This window comes from Drosophila guanche, unplaced genomic scaffold (assembly GCF_900245975.1).
Source record: "Drosophila guanche unplaced genomic scaffold, DGUA_6, whole genome shotgun sequence".
In the NCBI taxonomy this organism is placed as follows: domain Eukaryota; kingdom Metazoa; phylum Arthropoda; class Insecta; order Diptera; family Drosophilidae; genus Drosophila; species Drosophila guanche.
This window is the reverse complement of record NW_022995751.1, coordinates 1,083,611-1,104,026: the sequence shown is the minus strand read 5'-3', so window position 1 is coordinate 1,104,026 and position 20,416 is coordinate 1,083,611. Positions and strand designations below refer to the sequence as shown.

At 42.1% G+C, this 20,416-nt stretch overlaps 3 protein-coding genes across 7 annotated transcripts in view; 2 read left to right on the top strand and 1 right to left on the bottom strand.

The window, feature by feature from the left end:
• Positions 1-20,416, top strand: part of LOC117587205 (serine-rich adhesin for platelets) — a 123,778-nt gene that overhangs the window by 44,487 nt on the left and 58,875 nt on the right. The window contains exon 1 of one of the 5 annotated variants that reach the window (XM_034277752.1): positions 16,138-16,186. The exons of the other annotated variants lie outside the window; for them this stretch is intronic. The gene's annotated coding sequence lies outside the window, so the exon portion shown is untranslated. Of the gene's footprint in view, positions 1-16,137; positions 16,187-20,416 lie in introns of those variants that run through there. 5 annotated transcript variants of the gene reach the window in all.
• LOC117587209 lies at positions 2,807-3,332 on the bottom strand. The gene is made up of 2 exons (XM_034277757.1): positions 3,269-3,332; positions 2,807-3,198 (listed from the first exon to the last, which is right to left on the bottom strand). The coding sequence occupies exons 1-2, from the start codon at positions 3,278-3,280 to the stop codon at positions 2,863-2,865; spliced, it is 348 nt and encodes a 115-aa protein (XP_034133648.1). The 5' UTR covers positions 3,281-3,332; the 3' UTR covers positions 2,807-2,862.
• LOC117587210 lies at positions 3,638-4,415 on the top strand. The gene is made up of 2 exons (XM_034277758.1): positions 3,638-3,975; positions 4,044-4,415. Exons 1-2 carry the CDS (start codon positions 3,964-3,966, stop codon positions 4,362-4,364), a joined length of 333 nt encoding a protein of 110 aa, XP_034133649.1. The 5' UTR covers positions 3,638-3,963; the 3' UTR covers positions 4,365-4,415.

Below are 20,416 nucleotides of genomic sequence, written 5' to 3'. Positions count from 1 at the left end.
TTTTCATCCAACTAAATGGACCAAAAATGGTCAAGACAAGACAACTACAAAGCAGTAGGAAAAGCCTACGAAAATCAAGGGGACAATGAAGGGAAAACGAGGGAAGAAAAAGTGAAGGTGGCGCAATTTAGGCGCTTTTTGCTTTCGGCTTTTGTCTGGAAGATTAGACCCAAAGAAACACACAAAAAACCAAGACCAAGGCCCATAGACAGTTACGACCATAATCGCAATGACAATTTAGTGTTTCGTTTGTCTGGCAATATTGAGGGAGTGAGCGGACGGACGAACGGACGAACGGACGGAGAGAGACAGTCGAGGAAATGCTCCACTTTATGGCAGTCATAATTTTCCTGCTTTGCGATTCGATTCGATTTGGCGGCGGATTCGATTGGGTTTGTAGGATTTGTTGTCCGATTTTTGCCTCCTCGTTGTCCGATTCTATCCGCAGCCAAGTCCAAGTCCGAGAGTTGTGTCCATTGTGTTTTTGCTTATGCTTTGCAGAGGCAATCTCTCCCGCGACCATCGAACAGATTTGCATAACAATTGGTGGCTGCATGGCTATAACCTTTCGCCCAATAAGTTAGCCAAAAGACTGGACCATATGGTCTCCGGTTCAGTTCAGTTGTTAAATGCTGCTGGTCGGTCGGTCGCACTGGGCGGCAATAAAACATTTACCGAATTAGTTGGAGTGTAAAATCCACTTGAAATGCAGGAGACTGCCGTTTTGTTTCTTCAGTTTCTTAGTTTCAGTTATAGTTCAACTTTCGCGTTAAATGAACCTTAAAATAAACTTTCCATTTTATATTTTGCCATCATTTAACGAGCATTTAAATGGCGTTTTCCTACGGAGTTTCGATCGCATTAAAAGAGCTGCAATTTGATTGAAAATTGAATGGAAAGGAAAGAAAAAAGACACTTGGAACAGTCATGGAAAAAGTTATTCATAGAAAACTGTTTTAGAAACTAGAACAATCGGAACATATTGTTGGAATATATTTGGGTATACAAATTAAATTTAAATTAAAAATGTAAGCTCCATTCATAGAAAATCAATGTCACATTTCTATGGCTACCAAAATGGAACTCTCAATCCACGTTTGAGGCAACCTCTCCATCAAAAACAGTACAAACAAAGCCACTGGCATTTCAATCACTCCGCTACAATCCTTACTGCCAGCCGACACTTCTAACAAATCACAAAATCCGCCTAAATCTGCTCATATCTCTATCAAAAACAATCGAATCTCGTCAAAAAAAAAAACCTTTCTCCTACTCTTTCGATCGATTCACGCCCCGAAAAACCATAAGAGAATTGAAGAGAAAAGAAAGAGTGATAGAGGGGGAATGGGGATCTCTACTCTCAAGTTCAATTGAGTTTCACTTTTTGTTGTTCACTCTTCTCCGATGATTATAAAATGTTCGTGATTTAAATTAACAATTAAAGCGGATAATTAACAAAATGAAAACAAAGGCAAGGAAAAGGCAACACCCCCTAAAAAAACACAACAGAAAAAACCGAAAGCCAAAAGAAAAAATATTATTATAGGCCATAGAGTAGGTGTAATTTATCACAAAAAACAGCAGACAAATCTGTTGTCAGAGTCTCGGATGAAGTCATTACCACAGCCAGGCAATCCACATGGAAACCTCAACCAAAGGAGACAGCAGACAGACCTCTCTTGCGGATGATGTGGAAGCGGATCAAATGATTTCGTCATTAAGCAGACAAACGGAATTACACACCTATTTGGCTTCCCTCTCTCTCTATCTTGATAGAGCAATAAAATTGCCGAAACTTTTAATCGAGCGATCGAGGAATTTATATACAAATTATCGATGAGGAAAAACTATGAAAATGAAAACGAAAACCCAAATGAAATGTAGATGAAAAACCTTTACAGTAGAAGAAATCGTTTTAACAATAAATCTTTTTGGCAATTGGATAAAAACCAAAGCAGAAACAAAACCCCAAAGGCAACCGAAATCGAAAACAGACCACAAAAAAAATATAAGTTCGATAGAGCTCCCCGCGAGTCATAAAAATTTACTTTCAAACACAATTTATTTTTAAATCAAAGTATTTTTTCGGTGCGAGTCCCAGCCGCAGCCCCTGAGCTGCAGACTCGAATAAAAAACAATGAAAAATTCATGTACAAACCATTCATTCAGGTTCAATCATTAACACCGGGTAGATCGAACACCGGCGAACGCCACTGAATCGGGGGAATCGGTGGATCGAGGAATCGGTAAATCGGTAAATCGTTCAAACGGGGGAAAAAGGGAAAGGCCTACATGGCTTTGAGCCAACAGTCGAGGAGTCGGTTTCTGAAGGCTTTGTCGCCACTTTAATTGGCTCAAATTAAAGACGATCCAGTGGGGAGAGAGAGAATGAACATCGTTCGTGTTGATGATGGCACTTGGCAGAGCCAGTGGGGGGAGCTGAGGCGTTACTTTATTTCGCTGATTAATGAAGAAATTTCATCTTCTCCCCATATTTTGCCACCTTGTTAACATCTTCACAATACTTGTGTATGTGTGACTATTTTTTGTTGCTGCTGCTGTTTTAGCAAATAACAAAATGACTCTGTGGAAAATTAAATTTAATAAAATGTCCCATAAAACGGTGGGAGAGATGATGGAAACTTCACATGGACTTTTGACATTCGAAGGTTATTAAATGTGTGCAAAAACACCGTGGGGTTGAGAGATTGTCTATTTGGAAAGTGATTTTCCCCTCATTTCATTTTGAAGCATGAAAAATAAAAAAGATTTAATGTTTCTTTGGCCATACAAATAAGGAAGTTTCCATGTTTTGTGCCATTTATTCATATCAAATTTATATTGTTGGTTCTTTTGGGGCTCTTAATGGTGGTAGATCTGCTGACCATAAGCAGGAACTCCATAGGAAGGCACTCCATGGGAATGCGCATATGTTGGAGCATAAACTGATGCCTGATGGACCACTGGGGAGTAGGACTTGAGCACTGGAACATGCTGCACCACGGACACATGCTGCACCACGGGGACATGCTTCACGACAGGAACATGGCTGACAACGGGCACTTGCTTAACCACAGGCACCACCTTAACCACGGGTGTAACAGCCACTCCGTAGTGGGAGTGAGCGTGATGGGGTTCCAGGTAACCAGGCGCAGGAGCAGCTGAGGCAATGGCCACCAGAGCAAAGATGAGAGCACACTAACACAGCAGAGGAAAACTCAAAGGTTAGAGAATAAACCAAAGGATTGCTCCTCTAAAGAGTACTCACAATGCGGAACATGTTGAAGATTTTGTTATGGAGTCAAAAGTTCTTGTAACTTGTGTATAAGTCGGCAGACTGTTGATGTTTGACCATCTGTTTAGGCTCTTTATATAGTATAAATATCACAAAACTCACAAAATCATTGGCGCCACGCGACAAACAAGTTTCATCCACAAAAGCATTTCAAGCTGTTGTTTCCTTCCGTTTCCCGTTGAGCTTTGATCTGTTTTCCCCTCCCAAAAGGTGATCTTCAACATAAACTTTCCTTTGTCATGCCGTTTAGGCATAATCCCCTTTCAATATCACAAAAACACACAATTGACTCTGTGTGTGTGTGTGGCTGCGGCTAACCTCTTTCAAAGGTTATGGAAGGGTATTGTCATTTTATAGATCGTCGTCGGCTTCGCGTGTGTGTGGCTGACCATTGAGAACCAAGGCCATGAAGACGATGGGGCGCCTACAATTTTGTGAATACAACTTCGGATTGATCGACAGATAAATCTATTCGCACAATTAAACTAAAGAATTAAGATACAAAATGTCTACAATTAAACTGGTTTGTGCGTGTAGCCAGAAGACTTATTTTTGGCCATATATAATCTGCGATTTGTGGCCAAGTCAATCACAGTCATCTCAGACCTTCACAGCAGTAACAGCAGCTCCTCTGATCTTCAGTTTTATATACCCAAAAAATCTTCAACATGTTCCGCATTGTGAGTATTCTTTAGAGGAGCAATCCTTTGGTTTATCCTCTAACCTTTGAGTTTTCCTCTGCTGTTAGTGTGCTCTCATCTTTGCTCTGGTGGCCATTGCCTCAGCTGCTCCTGCGCCTGGTTACCTGGAACCCCATCACGCTCACTCCCACTACGCAGTGGCTGTTACACCTGTGGTTAAGGTGGTGCCTGTTGTGAAGCAAGTGCCCGTTGTCAGCCATGTTCCTGTCGTGAAGCATGTCCCCGTGGTGCAGCATGTGTCCGTGGTGCAGCATGTTCCTGTGCTCAAGTCCTACTCCCCAGTGGTGCATCAGTCATCCGTCTATGCTCCATCGTATTCTCATTCCTTTGGAGTTCCTGCCTACGGCCAGCAGATCTACCACCATTAAGTACCAACAATATCAATCTGAAATGAATAAATGATGCACAATTAACACAAAGCAAAGAAACTTATTTTTATACAATCTTCAAAGCTAATGAAAGCATCTTCAAAGCTGTAAAGATTCTCCGAATCATCTGCCACACTTTTCAACTGCATCTCTTGAAGTTTTTTCTGCCCATCATCCATTAATTTCTATTACAGATTTTCGTTCTGCCTGTAAATATTCTTCACACAATCCATAAATGCGAAAATATCTGGCACACAAATGTGTGTTTCCTGTAGCTCTAGTTTTTTTGTTCTATTCGTTTGGGGAATGATAAAAGCCAAATGTGCTGTTGCCTGGCGTTCCAGACACCCAGCGGTTGGCAAGATACACAAAACGCCAAAAGATACAGATGCAACTGTGGGGACGTGGCACGGCATGGCATTTGGCAAAAAACTGTTCGGGAAAATGGACTCTTGGCAAAGTGATTGAAAGTGATTAATGAGGCGTAGCAAAAGAGATCTTCGAAAAGGAAGAGGAGTACGCTGAGTGCACTCTGAGTTTGGCGTGGCGTATCTTTAAGATTCATTTTAAACGGTAGTTAAAAATCTTCTGACCAACACGCAAAGAAGGAAAAAGAGTCTGAATCGCTGGCAAAGTGAAATGTCTGCCGATGGCATTGAATAACAAAAAAAAATTCTATAAAATGAAAATCTCTTTTGGACCGCTCCCCGCCTAACCTCTGCTGCAATTTTCCAGCGTTTTTGCCCTCCCCGGGATTTTCACTGGCTGGCTGCTGCTGCTGCTGACCCACATTTTGGCAGACAGAAAAATTTATTTGCCTTGGCTTTGGGCTCTAAAGAATTGTTAACAATTAAGTAGCTCTTCCCCATCCACACCCTCTTCCCTCTCTCTCTGTCGCCCTCTCTCTTTCTCGTCTGCTAAGTGTATTTTATTGTTTGCCAATTGCTTTGCCTGTTTTTGTTGTCTTGTTAACGCTTTTTATAGCCCGCTTTTTGCTTTTCGGCTAACTCTATTGGTCGGAGAGTCTTTCTCCCTGGCTATAGGCTGGCGCTGTTGCCTCTGTTCCTGTGTCTCTCTCTCTCTCTATGCAGATGTATCTTTCAGATACATTCATTAACTTGTTTGCAGTTACAGTTGCAACGTGCTCCCCTCCTCCTCCTGCTCTCTTGCGTGGTGATTTATGCTTTGTCCAGCTTTTGTTTGTTGTATATTTAGACATTTCCTATATGTTGTCACCTCAATTTTTTTCTACACATTTTCTACACTTTTTGTGTGTGTTTTCCACACTTTTTCTTCACTATTTATAATGCCCGTGCACTTGCTCAACTTTTCTGTAGATTGTGTTTGATATACACTCTTTTTTGGAGGGAATTATGATTGGGCGATGAAGTTTGCTGCAGCGAGATTTGAGCTGAAGACAATGAATGTGTGCGACCTCCATCTGGTTGCCTCTTGGATCACAATCCATTTCCTAGTGTACCCATAGCTTCGGCTCACAAATCTCTTTTTCCTGCTGTTCATTTTTTTGGGTTAATTAAAAAACACAGAGGCAATTGTGCAGTTATGACTGAAGAGACTGGCGAGTGGCCGCTGAATGTGTGAACATGGAAGATAAACCCACTCGTCCACTCATTCCACACTCCACTCCACTGCCTGCCCCCACCCTGCCTCTCTGAACATTATTTCGTTATGAACTATGAATATGCATTGGCGCTTGATGAGGCTGAGGCTGTGGCTGTGGCTGTGGCTCCAGATCAGAAGTTGAAGGCGTGTCCCAGCAATTAGTTTGAAGCCCAAGCCCTTCGATGCTGCCTTCAGGGGCATTTTGGCACGTTGTCAGAATGAACAGAGACAAAGAGTAATAGAGAGAGTGGGCGGAAGAGTGCGACTTCAATCAGGGAATGGAAACGGCAAACTCGTTTGCTCCACACCCCAAATGGAAGGGAAAACAGGGCCCTCTAACAGGGAGTTGGAAGCACCTTCGGGAGTAGCGAAGATCCTTTGCCATCTATTGAAACTTTTGGCTCTGTCTCTGAACAGCTTTACTCTCTTCTCTAGTAGAATCTCTCGCTCTCTGTCTGCTCGTTTTTTGTTTTAACAATCTACTTTATGTGTATCGTCCAAGTTTAGAAGCGGCTGCCACCACTCCAACTGGTTCTTTGTCATCCATCTGCCTGTTTGCGGCTTACAAATAAGGGAAAAACTTGCCAGTCTCTGCCTCTCCCTCTGGGTTTCCCTCGCTCTGTGTTGGCTTCTTGGAAAAACAAGAGGCCAAGCGAAAAGAATCTCTTCTATTTCCTTGGGAAATATCTGTGGCATTTGAGAGTGCTCCGAAGATTCTTCCTGCTCTCGTTTCCATCGCAGTCGTTGTATCTTTTTATGGCACTTTGTGATCTACTTTGAGAGGCCTCACTTTTCGAGGAGGAGAGACAGTCTTGGAGTCTTTGGAGGCACGCGTGCTAAGACCAAGCCACACCACACCACACACAGCACACAGCACACAGCACACAAATCGATGCAGGAAATCCGATTTGTGGTAAAAGTTTTTTTCTCTGGCACTCCTCCACCTTCTCTGCTGCTCTGTGTTGCTTTCCTCATTTAACTTTTGCTTTACTTTGGTAAGCTGTCGTTTAAAGTTGTTTGAACTAAGCTGAAAAATATGTGCAAAAAACGTTTCGCTTGTGTGGCTTCTAGGAAATCAAAGACCAGCTCGCTCTTGTAGGAAGTGGCAGGCAGAGGCGAGGCACCTTCTGTGGCTAGTGCCACAAGGGTTGTCGTTGGGGTTAATCGTTGGTAAACGCCACGAGAGAGGTCAGTGGCTTACCATGCGACTATAGACTAAGGATATTTGAGAAGGTTGGGCGTAAGAACTAATGGGAGAGATCGGAAATGTTGTTGTGGTGCGAAAATTAATGGGCAAAAGCTTACTGCCAAAAAAGAGATGTTAATCTTTGGGTAAAGAAATTCCGGGAGAGGGTTAGAGAGTGACAATGGGAATTACTTGAAACTAGCAAGAGGAAATCTTGTAGGAATTTATCTTTCTGCTGTTCATATTTGCTTACATTTTGCTCTCTTCTCTGCTCTTCAAAAGTTCTCTCGTCCCTCCTGTAGATTTCTCAACCAGCTTAAGCTTTCATTTCATCCATAGATCACTGCCCCTCTCTCCTACTCTCCTAAATCATTGCAGATCTTCTCCTTCTCATTTCGAACTGCAATCAACATTAAAGCCAAAAGCCAAAAGAGCCTCCTCCTTCGGCAATCTGATCGATTTATGCAAATGATACTCTAATCTTTTGCGGGCCAGGCTTTTCTCCACTTTCCTCTAATCTGTGGGGCTGTATTTTTGCACTTTCCAATCAAAGAATAAGCCATTCGTCATTATGGCAAACAAAGATCTAAAAGAGGATTCTCCTCTCTTGCTCATCGATCGATGGATGGATCGTTGATTTGTTCGTTCGTTCGTTCGTTCGTCTAATGATGTTAACCCTCATTTATCCTGACTCAGAGGCAAGTTCAAGCTATCTATGATTCTTGTGCCTCACCTCGAAACTCTTCTTGTGCTGCCTTTGAGCATTCGCACACTCCAAACTCCATGATGAACGGTGCAGAGTGGGTGGCGGGATGCTCCGTTAGGTGGAGAGGCCTACAGCTGCAAGAAAATTGCGGCTTCAACACTCGACAACGTGGCTTAATGTAAAGTGCCGCTAAAGTGTACGCGTGGGTGGGCCTCAACCGACGACGACGAAGACTCCACTGCCAACTCCACTTCTCTCCAGACTTTGAGCTTCATTAACACCAAAAAGACGTTTGCTTGACTTGGGGATCTCTTTCTACTTCATTTCTCCTTTTTGTAGTCGATTAATCTTAAACCAGAAGGAGCGCCGACACAGCGAGAGAGATCTCTGCCATAATTCGCGTTTTGTGTCTGCAATTTGCGAGCATTTTGTTTTGCATTATTCCAAAAGAAAAAGGAACAGATTCTGATCACAAAAGGCACAACTCATTTGCCGCTTTTCACACCCTTGAAGTCAAGTTTTCTCTCACTTTTCTCCTCTTGGAGGAGGAGAGCCCGTGTAGCCGCGCGCCCATAAATCATTCAACCAGTCGGTTGGGGGGGCCTCCCCAGTGGGCGTCGTCCAACGTCCATTAGAAGTGTGCGAAGGCGCAATCGCTGTGACTCTGTGGCAGTTGCAAATGCAGCTGTTGTTTGCCCCACCAGCTGCAAAAGTAGAAAAGAATTGAACGAAATCACAGGGAGTGCAGTTTAAAAGGATTGCAAAGAGTAGCATTTGCCCGAGACTGTTTATTGTTCAGGAGATTGTAGATCAGTGGGTCAAGTCAGTCACTCCAACAACGGTCTGTCGGTCAGTCAGTCACTCAATCCAAGCTGCCGATCATTTATTCTGGGTGCCACTCAGTGAAGTGTGAAATTCTATGGAAATTACTTTATTGTTCGCTGATTGAAATCAATTTCGCGTGCGAAAAGCCACAAAAGATGGAGATATCTGGCTGCAGAAATCTAGCTCTGCCTCTCCTCTGAATATCTAAACAGATCTGAAACTCAATCTCTGAAACATGCTAATCATTCTGGTTCAAAAGTTCATTAGACTGTGGGATTATGTGGCTATGAATTGGGGAGTCCAGCAATTTGTGTGTGATTAAGATTGGGTAATCGAATGGAATCGCTGGGGCGGAGTCTGGTCTGGTCTGGCTGGCATATTGATGGAGAAGGTGAATGGGGATCAATGGAGGGAGAGTTTATGATTATGGCCTGTGGGCCAATGAAGTGGCAAATGTTGCCTTCGGTTGGGAAATCGTTGCAAGTGAAATGGAATTTTGAGAGTACCCGCTTGGGATTTTGTAGGTAATTGGGTTAGGAATTCCACTTTGCAGTGCTCGAGGGTCTTGAAATTCCCTTGAGAAGAAACAGGAGATGACTTAGAAAGTGCAAACTATATTCCTTGTTGTTTTTTGTAGAGTTTAATGGCTCAAAAATGAAGGAATAAGAAGAATAAAGACTATGTGTGACCCTGCTTTCGAGTAGTTTTTATTGGAATCGTTCTGTAGTTTAGTTTTATGACAGCCACACACATTATGCTGCTCCACATTATGCAACACACTTGGAACGCAGAAAGCGTTGCCAATTATCAAATTACAATCGCTCTGGCCTGGCCCCAAGCACACTCTTCCCATCTCTCTCTCTCTGTCTACCCTCCGTTCACCTTTCTGTGGGCCCAATCGATCAGCCAATGGGCAATAACTTTCCAGCCAACGCAAACTGCGGCTGCACTTCGATTATTACTTTTATTGCCAGAGCCACAGCAGCGGCGGCAGCCACTCGTTGCATGCCAGTCCGCCTCTTTGCTGTTTACAGAAGTCCGTCCCCATGGCCGCTGATTCTTCCCCTTTCCTTATATTCTTTCCTTCAATTATTTTGCTTCGTCTGTGAAGTTGTGAACATGCAGAGAGACCAATGGAAAATGTGCTCGCGAAAATGTGGAAAATGGTTTTGCTCGACCACAAAAATTATGCCTCGAAATGGGAAAACGCATTTTCTGTTATCAATTGCCGCACATCTCCAACGAAAGAACATGAAAGTTGCTGTCTGTTTGTCTTAGACTTTGCTTTAAACATTTGTACTCTAACATTTGGACAGAGACTAGTGCCAGATAGAGAAGGTTTTGGTTGGGAATGAGCGTGGGGATTCTATAAGAATATAAATTACTGGAAGCAGAATATATTTTGTATCAATTCTTAGCAAATTATTGATCAAAGAAAGCCTCTTTGCTATCTCCATCATTTCTCTCTAGTTTGTTTCTATTACAACTCCTCTTTAAAGAGCATCCAAGAGCACCCATCGTTATGGTTTAGATTTTGTTATATCCTTGTTGTCTTGGCTATGTTTTCATTTTCCGACTGGCAGGCAGGCAGGCGTGCAGGCCGTTCAGGCAATTCACTTTTCCGTTTATCATGAGTGGAAATTTAAGTTATAGAAAGAAGAAAGCCATCTGCAAGAATTGTAAAAGTGGCTCAGAAACAATCCTCCTCGTTCGCTGCCTCGCAGCCGCCTTTGGAAAGTGATTGCAATCATGGCAACAACAAAACAAAGAAAAATACGAAGAAGAAAATATTCAGCGGGGGGAGATGCAGCGCTCCAGCTGAAGCTTTTCGCGTTTCGTGGGGTTCATAAAAATCGGACATAAAAATCTTGACAATTAAACATCAAACTGGGTGGCAGTTTTCAATGGAAGTTTCCTGTGCCACAGGAGGGAGCTGCATGCCACTCAGTGTTGCAGATACTTGAAGTATCTCTGAGATGAGTGGGTGAGCAGTGGCTAGGTGGGTGGAGAAAGCAACTGTTTTGCGGGAGACAAAAGAGCAGCCACAAAACTGTAAATGCTGCCATCAATTAGACTTCCAACTCAATGGTGGTTCAATGGTGGTTCAACGGTGGCGTGGGGAGGCACAGAGGTTGCAAGCGGAACGAAACGGAACGGTTGCACGGCAGTGAAGAGGCAAGAGACCGTAGACCAGAGACCTTGCGCTTCAAACTTCAATTAAATGCTGAAAATCGTGCATAGACAATATTTATCAATCACCATTATTCTAACTGTATCTTGTCGCTCTCTGGCCACAAGACGAACGACGACGAAATGCGATGAGTAAAGGAGAGGTGCGCAGAGAAGAGTTGTTTGTTATGTATTTAAAAAGGAAGCTAAGGAATTGGTCACGGGGTGAAGTTAGGGATGGCAGTTCAACAGGGGAATAGGCCTAGTAAATAATCTAAAAAGAAGTAGCTGCACATTGGTAGAGGAAATATAATTTCTGGATAGTTTAGAGTTCTATTAACTGAAGAAAAAACACTACAAAATGAGGTATAATATCCCTGAGAATTCAATCCTTGACGTGCAGCAGCACCACTTGTTTTACCTCTCTGCTTTCTGGATTTGCCTATGATATGCTGGGGATTTCTATCATCGATTCCAAACCGAATCTAGACCTGGTCTAGATCTTATTCCCATAGACAATAGCTCTGAATGTGCCACTGCAATCCCGCATTCAATCCCAATTCGTGCGTGTCACGCACTCATCTCTGGCACTCCCATTCGTTGGCACTGCCACCTCGCTTGCTCCTCTCCGCTGCCGCCTAAACTTCCACGCTCATAACGAACGCAAAGTTCACGCTGTAGTTCAGTAGAACAGACAGGAGCAGAGGCTACGAGCGGGGCCTATAAGGAGAGCATGCAGTGGATGGGTTAGAAGAGCATTCGAAGAGGTAAACGGTGGCTGCCACTGCCACTCTCTGGGTCTCCCGGTGCATGCAACAATGAACTCTCGCAACTTTTTAACTGTTTTCATCGTCGTCGGCAACCATGGTCGTCGTCTGTTTTGCGATTTGTGAAAGCTTCTGGTTCTCTACTTCTGTTTCTGCTTCTGCTGCTGTTTGCTGCCTTTGGAAAATGGAAAATGAGTTTGCGTTTGGCTTCGTCTTCGGTTTTGTGGTCGTCACGGCTCAGTGGCTTGTTTGGCCGGGCCAACAGAAAGAACAGCAGTTCAGGCAGTGAGGCAGGCAGGCAGCAAAAACAATGCATAAATTGTGCGCAAGAGGCGACATTTTGGCTAGACCAAAAATCAAGAGCAAACTAGTTCAAACGATCATGGAGACAGATGCAGAAAAAGAGCGGGAAATGGCAGGGTGAAAGATTCGCAGAGAGAGAGAGAGGCAGAAGCGGTAAACGGGAGAGTTAGCGCGAAAAATATGCAAATTTTATGATAAATTCTCGCATCTACATTCACCTCAAACACCTCTCCTCCCTCTCTCCCTCTCGCGCTCCACGCAATACAAATCCACTAATTAAATCTGGAATCTAATCTCTCAAATCTGCGACTCAATGATGATGCATTTTGGCCATGTCGTCCCCATGTCAAATGTTTGTCTAATGAATGGCTCGAATGACCCAAATAGATTTAGATATCTATCTCTAAGATGTGCTTCTAACATCCGGAATGTATAAGCTTACTCCTCTACATGCCCGCCCCTAGCTGTGCAGCTTCCTTCTCCATAATTTTTCGCTTGACTTCAAAAAGATTTCCACTAATTTTTGTGTTTCTTTTTCTCTGTTTATTTTCAGGTAAGCAAATTGTTCCAAATGCAACTTTTACCCACAGCTGATGGCACTTGGGTATACGTTATATATATTTTATGCCACCACGTAAGTAGCACGGCCATAAATCAGGCAACATCTGGAGACGCCAGTCCAGGGCTGGGGCTTTGGCTCGAAGCTTGAAGTGGCCGAGGCTAAGGCCTGCAACCGATGGAGAGGTCTGCCCATAAACCGCGCTTTGATGATGTCAATATTATTATTATGCAAAACCCTTCAACCCTACATCCGACATCTCGCGATCATGCTGTCCAACGCATGTTTGAGTTAAGGAAAAAGGCGATGGGAAGAAGAAACTATCGAAAGTGAGAGGAAAGGGAAGGAGAGCACTTTCTTCCGTCTATGCTTTTAGCTTGATGCGGCTGTTAGGTTTGTAGATAAACAGGAACCGGGAGTCTTCCCTTTTTCTAGATCATTTATCCTCATTCTATCGTTTTCCATCGATTAGCTTTGATAGTTGTAATTTTGTAATCACTGTCATCGATGCAGTTCGAACTTAAATCGTTTATCACTCTTAAGTTTCCTCGCATATCTTGCTCTCTCTCCCTCTGTAATGGATCGATCTTCGAAGGTCTTTGGGCAATTTGCTTCGCGCCTTTGACAAATGGCCGTCAAATGCATCAACATTTTATTGAAATTTCCCTTTTTCTTGTAATAATCATTCATTCGGTTGTTTTTTGCGCTATAAAACTTTGGTGGGTTCGAAATGAATTTTACGCATTTTAAAAGGTAGTTTTTCGAAGGCAAAGACTGAGAGATGAGACTGAACCGACCCGCGACCGTCAGGAAATGTTTTTGTGCAATGCTTTACAGGGCATTATAAATAATTGGTCTTGTTATGAAATTTACATAAATTTTGATTGCGGTATAAGTTTCGGTTATGGGTTTGGGTTTCGGGGGCTTTCAAGGGAGATTCTTCTTTCGAGAAGGCCCCGCCAGTATCCATCATTTGTCAAATCAAATTATATTTCATTTTTCGTGTATTTTACTGGTCGTTTTTTCGCATTTTCTGAATGCTGTCACCGCCCGCGGCTGCTACGAAATTAGTTGGCCCTTCTCCATGAGGTCTGCGGCTTATAATTGAGGGAAATTAATCAGAGGGTGGTCTCTGTATTTCTATAGATACAAATATCTGTATCTGTTTGTTGCATAAGTTTCTGTTTTTTTTTTTTTTTTGGCATGTGTCCGTATAGTTAGTTGATTAATTTGTTGAGATAATAGACGAGTTGATAGCTTGAAGATCATTAATAAATTTTAGGGAATTCGAGAGAAGAGTTCAAGGTGTGTCCGCGGCGATTATGCAAAATGTGGATTTACGAGTATGTTGTGGGATTCCGATGGGAAATCTGTTGGCTTAGCCATTCATTGTGGAAAGGTATTTGAACTGGAGTTCACTCTTTTATCTAACATCTCCAGAATGACCTCATAGACATCCTAATTGCTGTAAATATGCTTCAACTGTCAGGTTTCATTCTTTTATTATCATTTTTCATTCTTTTATTATCATTTTTCATTCTTCATTCTTTTATTTTCATGTTACAAAGTAACTTTTTTCCCGTCTCGAACATTCTAATTGCCTTTCACACCTTTAAAAGTCAAAGACCTTTGACGCCCGGTCCTGGGAATGCATTCGATATTCGTTATATTTTTCTTTTCCTTTTCCATTTTCCTGTGTTGCTAATTTGCGAAATTCTTTCCATGCCAACGCTTGGGGGTGTTGGCGGTGTGGCACCCACATGCACGGCTACAGATACAATGGTAAAATTATCAAAACTACTTCCTGGATGTGCATGTGTGTGTGTTTGCTTAGCGGAGCAGGAGGATTGGTTACCCCACCCTTTAGGGAACCATAAATACCCCAAAGTAGAGGCGATTGTCACGCGAACCCTACCACAAAATGTTGAGATACATCGAAGCGCAGGCGAGTGTCACGCAAAGCCTGCCATAAAATGTGCGAGATACAACAAAACGCTGCAGAATGTTCAGATACATCGAAATCCCTCTCCGAATGTTTAAACAAACAGATTGTAAACATAAAGAGAGAGAAAAACAAAAACATGTTGATACGTGTAGAGACGGTGCTTAGATACACACAGTGTTGCAGCAGCATGTTGTGCCTCCAACTGCGTGAAGCCAAGCGCACGGCGAATTCAACTTACGGCGAATGTATCTGTCGATTTGGTCGTTTTTCTCTTTCGGCTGCGCTCTTTTGCTCTCTTTCTCTCTCTGCTGCAGACATTTGCTATCAACATTTGAATGGTTTACGGCAACATTTATGCAGAATTGGCTGCCACAATTGAAATACTCCAACAAAAAATAATATACAATCGATCCATTAAAGATTGTTCTTTCAAAATTATCATTGATAAATTCGTTTCAAAATAATTTTTTATTTAGTCAGAGCAAAAAGGGTATACAAATTGCCTTTCCCAACAAGAGGTGGCACGTGCAACCGGTTCTGCAGGCAACTTGAGTACGGAGTACGCCAGCAACATGCCAGCAACATTTGCCACCCCTGAAAAGGCGATTCGTGACGTTTGTAAACAAAAGTCGCCGGCCCAACGTATATATTGTCGATCCGAACAGTCGAGTTAGGTCTAAAACACGCGAGCGCTCACTGGATCCGACGGATACACCTCCATTTCTCATGAAATCCAACGAGGAAAAAAAACGCGCGCGCGTAACGCTTCGTTTTCGGGAAGATATTTCTGTATGCATTTTTTAACGCAAGTCTATCCCAACATTCTCAATTAGACAAGAGTGACAAAATGTGACAAAGTGACAAAAGTATTCCAAGTTCTTTAGTTGCACGATTTTTTATGCATTTACCGGCATTTAATGATCGTTTTTGCTGAATTTTCATGATATTTACTTTAATATTTTTGAATGCTTGAAAAGTGCAGCCTGTGGCTGAAAATATTCTCTGTTTAAACTTCACACAGATACGCGTACTCATACAAAGAGATATACAAACACTTTATTTACAACAGAAACAACAAAAAAAGAAGATATATCACAAAATATTCAACGCCGCCTGCATTTTTGTACAGGCGTTCCGCGTTCATTCTCTCCCTCTTCGCGCGTTTCGTATTCGTTTTGTTTCGTTGGTGTTTGCTCATTCGGTTCGGTTCTCTCTCTCTGTGTGTGAGTGTATCTGTGTTGTACAGCTGCAGCAGTGTGCGTGCACTAGAGTGTCTGTGTGTGCGCAAAACACTCGGACCTAAAAGGTAAACTACCTACTTTGCCTGCTTTGTGTCGTCTGCCCCGAAGCAGCCGCAAAAGTGTACGAAAAATATACCAAAAACTCTAAACTGCAGAGAAGAGTGTGCAAAGGAACATCGAACAAGCGAGCCAGAGATCCTGAGCCAGAGAGACATATGGAAGATATTATACAAACACATTACTGAAATCAAAGCAGCATCAACTTCATCTCATTCTTCTGTTTATTCGGCTTGTGTGTGTCGCGTTCTGTGCCCTGATTTACGGCCTCTGGTGGCACTTCCTCTTTTATCGCGGCATCTGCTTTGTGCCCTGTGACTGTGCCTGCATCTTCTTCAACTTCGTGTCGTCTCCTTCTTCAACTTGTGGATACTACTTCTCGATTACTCAACACGAATACGAATTGGATTTAACAAAAGCAGCACAGCAGATACTTTGTATGTATGTCTTCATCAACTCTTTTTCTTTTCTTGCCACCACGTTTTCCCATTTTTTATTACTTATTCTTTGGGGTTTATGCAGGGGAAGGGGCGGGCATTTAGCCATAATAAATTAAGAATAAAATATGAGAGCCAGTCCGCACAGTTTTCTCAGTTTCTGAGTTCTCTTGGGTTATAGTTTTGCTTTGCTTTTTCGCTAATGACTGGCTCTCGTCTCGTATCGTGAGTGTTGTTTTTCTTGCCATATTTCTCTCTGGTTTTTTACATTTTTCTATATATAAACACCATCATGTGCGAGCAAAATTTAATTATAAAAGTGACAAAAAGCAAAAAAACCAACACAAAGATACGAAAATACAGAGAAATTCGTATCTAGAAGATACATATTCGTGAGTGTCTGTGGCAGCTAGCCGGCAATTTAGGCAACATATTTCGCTGACGATCACAAAAACGTAGAGGAAATAAATAAAAGAAAAAAAAAACAGAGAGGCCAATTTATGGGTTTTTTTATACGAGTATATTCTTTGCGGGGTATTCTTGTGGTTCTTCTTCTCTTCGAGGAAGTGTCTAATTAAAGTTTAGAATGTGGAATATTATGGGGGGAATTCGGCATATTATTATGTATACAGAAAAGTGGGTTATGGGAGAAGAAGAATATGCAACAGGAAATATCCTCTTAAAGCTGTTTTAATTTTAGATAAACGCTTATTTATCTTCCATAAAAAGTTGTACTACTAAAAGAAAGTTGTACAAATTGAAGCTCTTGCAGTATTATTTTTGCCTTCAAAACTCTGCCATTTGTTCTTCTAAATCAAAAGCCTTAAAAAACACAATAGCTTCATTAAAGTTATCCTGATTTTATATACGCCATATGCTAGAAATTGATTCCTTCTGTAATTCGATAAACGCTTTGGTAATTTAGCAAGGATATGCCCCAGCTTAACCCTTAACCAAGAGCTTAACCCAACAATTGCATTGCCACAGGCGGCAACAGCAACCCCAAAAAGTGAAGAAGGAAACTCGACAATTGTGTGTGATGATTTTTACGAGTACAAACCAACAAAATAAGCTTCCTTCCCCATTGCCACGGAAACATCTGTGGTTTTTCGTTTCGATTGAGGTTGAGTGCTGTGCAACAGAAATTTGCAACATCCTGTTGCACAAAACATCCCAAAGAGTGTGACAGAAAGAGAGGGGAAAGGACTCTTCCTTTGAAGAATGACAGTTTATGGTCGTATGCTAGTAAAACTACGAGTAAAATGTTTCCCCTCTTCGCATGTAGGAATGGAAAGGTTTTTGCAGCTGCCTCGAAATGAAACGATGGTTTTGGTTTCGGTTCTTCGGTACATGTGATGATGATGATGATGGTTCAGTTGCGTGTTTGGGACATGTCGGAGGGTAGGATGTTCATCCAAATCCGTTGTTGGTATTGGCACAACAATAGCCGAACCGAAAGCAATTTAATTTGATGGCTCAAAACCTGCCAGTACTGTGGAGGAGGTGTTCGATATATTGGTGGTTGATTCAGGGTGGAGTGTGGGTTGGGGGGGGGGGGGGGGGGGGGGGGGGGGGGGGGGGGGGGGGGGGGGGGGGGGGGGGGGGAGCTTGTGGGAGTGGGTATATCTTTCAACAACTATTTCCTATTGATTATTTTATTACCACTCTACACCACACACACACTCCATGACACTCAATTCTCTTTTAGCTGGTATACTTTGGGCTCTATTTACACCCTCTTTTCCTGAGGGATACCCTGGAAGTTGTACGATTTTCATTGATTTTCTGGTGATTCTCCTTTAGTTCCTAAACCAATTTTCATTGTCAATCGTGCCACAAGTTGTTGCCCTTTCCTCCAAAAATTTTCCACTTTGCTGCTTCTCTTTTCTTTTGAGTTGTGTTCTGTTTTCGCTTCTCTTTTGAGTTCTGTTGTGTGTGTCTGTTCTCTTTTGAGTTCTGAATTCTGTTCTGTTCACTAATTTTCGTGGTCTACCTTTATTCTCTTTATCAGCTGCTGTTTATCGCCTTCTTTCGCCTCTCTGCTTCTCTGTGATTTCTGCTTATTGAATTTTTGGTTCTCTTCTTTTGAACGACGGCAAACTCGTGCCTTGCGCCTGTTCTCTGTCTCTGTTCGCTGTCTCCTCTCTGATTCTCCTCTCTGAACTCCGCTTCGAGCCTCGAATTGAATTTTGTTTTGAGCCCAAAACTTGTTTCGTCTTTTTGGCCAAAAACAAAACCCGTTTTAAGGATGTTCCTAAAGCTGCAAGCTGCAAGCGCTTGAAGACCTTTTTTATGTCTCACTTTTGTGGAAGGGTTTCAGAGTGAGGAATTGTTGTTGTTTATTATTGATGAAATCTGAAAAGAACTCGTGTCAAAAGTAGCTGCCAGGTGCTGTGGGAAATTTAACCGTTTCTTGAATATTTTTAGCATTAAATCCCATACAATTTGATGGTAACTGTAGAACATTATTACTTTATTTGAGGACTGTTTTCCCTTCTATTACTTGAGGTTTTCTTCCCCATAGCTCCCTTTCCCCTGTACGTAGATTCAATTACCATCAGATGTCCATGTGTACCCCGATCTACCTCTGACATCTCTCGCCATTTCTCTGTTAATTGAAATTATCCCACTCCCTTAACGTAAGTTTTTCCTCATCCTCCTGACCATGTGCCCAACACGTGTCCACCGACAGAAGGCACCAACAAAGAACGTTTTCCGTCATTTGCAGAAATGAAAAACATTTCCAGTTTTTCATTCCAAAAGGGAGAAAAAGAAACTTCTTCTTTTTTCTGCAACTCCGCAAGATATGGATAGAGCGATGCATAAAGAATTTTGCTAGAGTTTTTATGACCAAACCAAGGCAAACCAGTCCACAGTCGAGAGAGTAAGGAGGAGGATGAGACTCTTGTGAGATTTATGAAATTTCTGCAAGGCTGACAAGTTACAGGCCTTACGGACCTTGTTGCTTCGTTAATGAGATTTAGTTTATGGATCCACGGGCTCTCCTCACAGCAGTCGTCGACTGTTGCAATTTTGGCTCATTGCCTCATTAACATAACAAAAGTTTTTCTCACTGCAAGAGTGAGATTTTGTATTGAAAGGGGAATGGGCTTCATCGAATGAGAGGGGAGTGCCACACTTTTGACATTGAAATCTTTTTTTTTTTTGGGAAAACTCATTCAAGCAAATTGCCTACAATTTCCAGATTAAATTACGAAAAAAGGCAACCACCTACCAAAATACAGTAAAACAAAAGAAAAGTGAAATCTGCTAACAAAAAACAAAAAGGAAAACTCTAAGAAAAGTGAGGGAAATTGCAGCAAGCAGCCACAAATCAAATGAATAATCATATGTCTCGAAGAGAAATATAGACGAAGCTCGTGCTTTCAATTCAAATTGACGCCCCCACACAGATCGCTGGGTAGTTTCATGTCGGGCTCCTAAAAGATCCCAAAAACGAAGCTCCTCCTCATCATCCACATCCTCCTCAGCTTAAAAGCCAGTTCCTCCGCCCCCTTAAAAGCCAAATCCTCCTCTTAAGACCGCCTCCAACTTTGATTTGTTTTCAGTTTCGATCCATCGATCGACGTGCACGTAATTTCATTTTGGTATCTAGGTTGATTTTTTGTGGTCAGTGCAATTTGGCATGGTCTCATTATTTTCGTAATAATCTTTTCTATATAGCATGAATATGTGGCAGTAGTGGATTTTGTTGATTGTTTATAGCTTTTTCTAGTGGCTACAGGAATAATGATTGATTGTATTCACAAGTTCATGATAATCGCACGTGTGGGGTTAAAGAAAAGCTTAAGGAATGATTGGTATATGCAAGGTCTAGCATTGGAGCAGATATTTGAAGATGTGTGTTGCTTATAGATCATTCCAAATGTGGGTTAACTTGTGCTAATTCCTATACGTATTGAAACTTATCGTTCTACTTTTGTAATAATAAATCATTTTCGAGCTTGAGCCTTTGCTTCTCTTCCTCCCCAAATCTATTTGTTTAAGCCACAGCTCGTCTTCCCCGTGCTTCATTAATCATATTTTGTATGGTTAATCTTTAGCAGATATTCGATTGTTTGTCGCTTAACCTATTTAACTTCTTTCCATCGCTCAAGTCTCTCTCATCATTCGGTAGCTTTAAGACTCTGGCTTTAATGATCTTAAGCTTCTGCTTTGACATCTACGTAAAGCCGCAGGAGGCTTGGCTCTCTTGGTAGTGTTGCCTCATCAA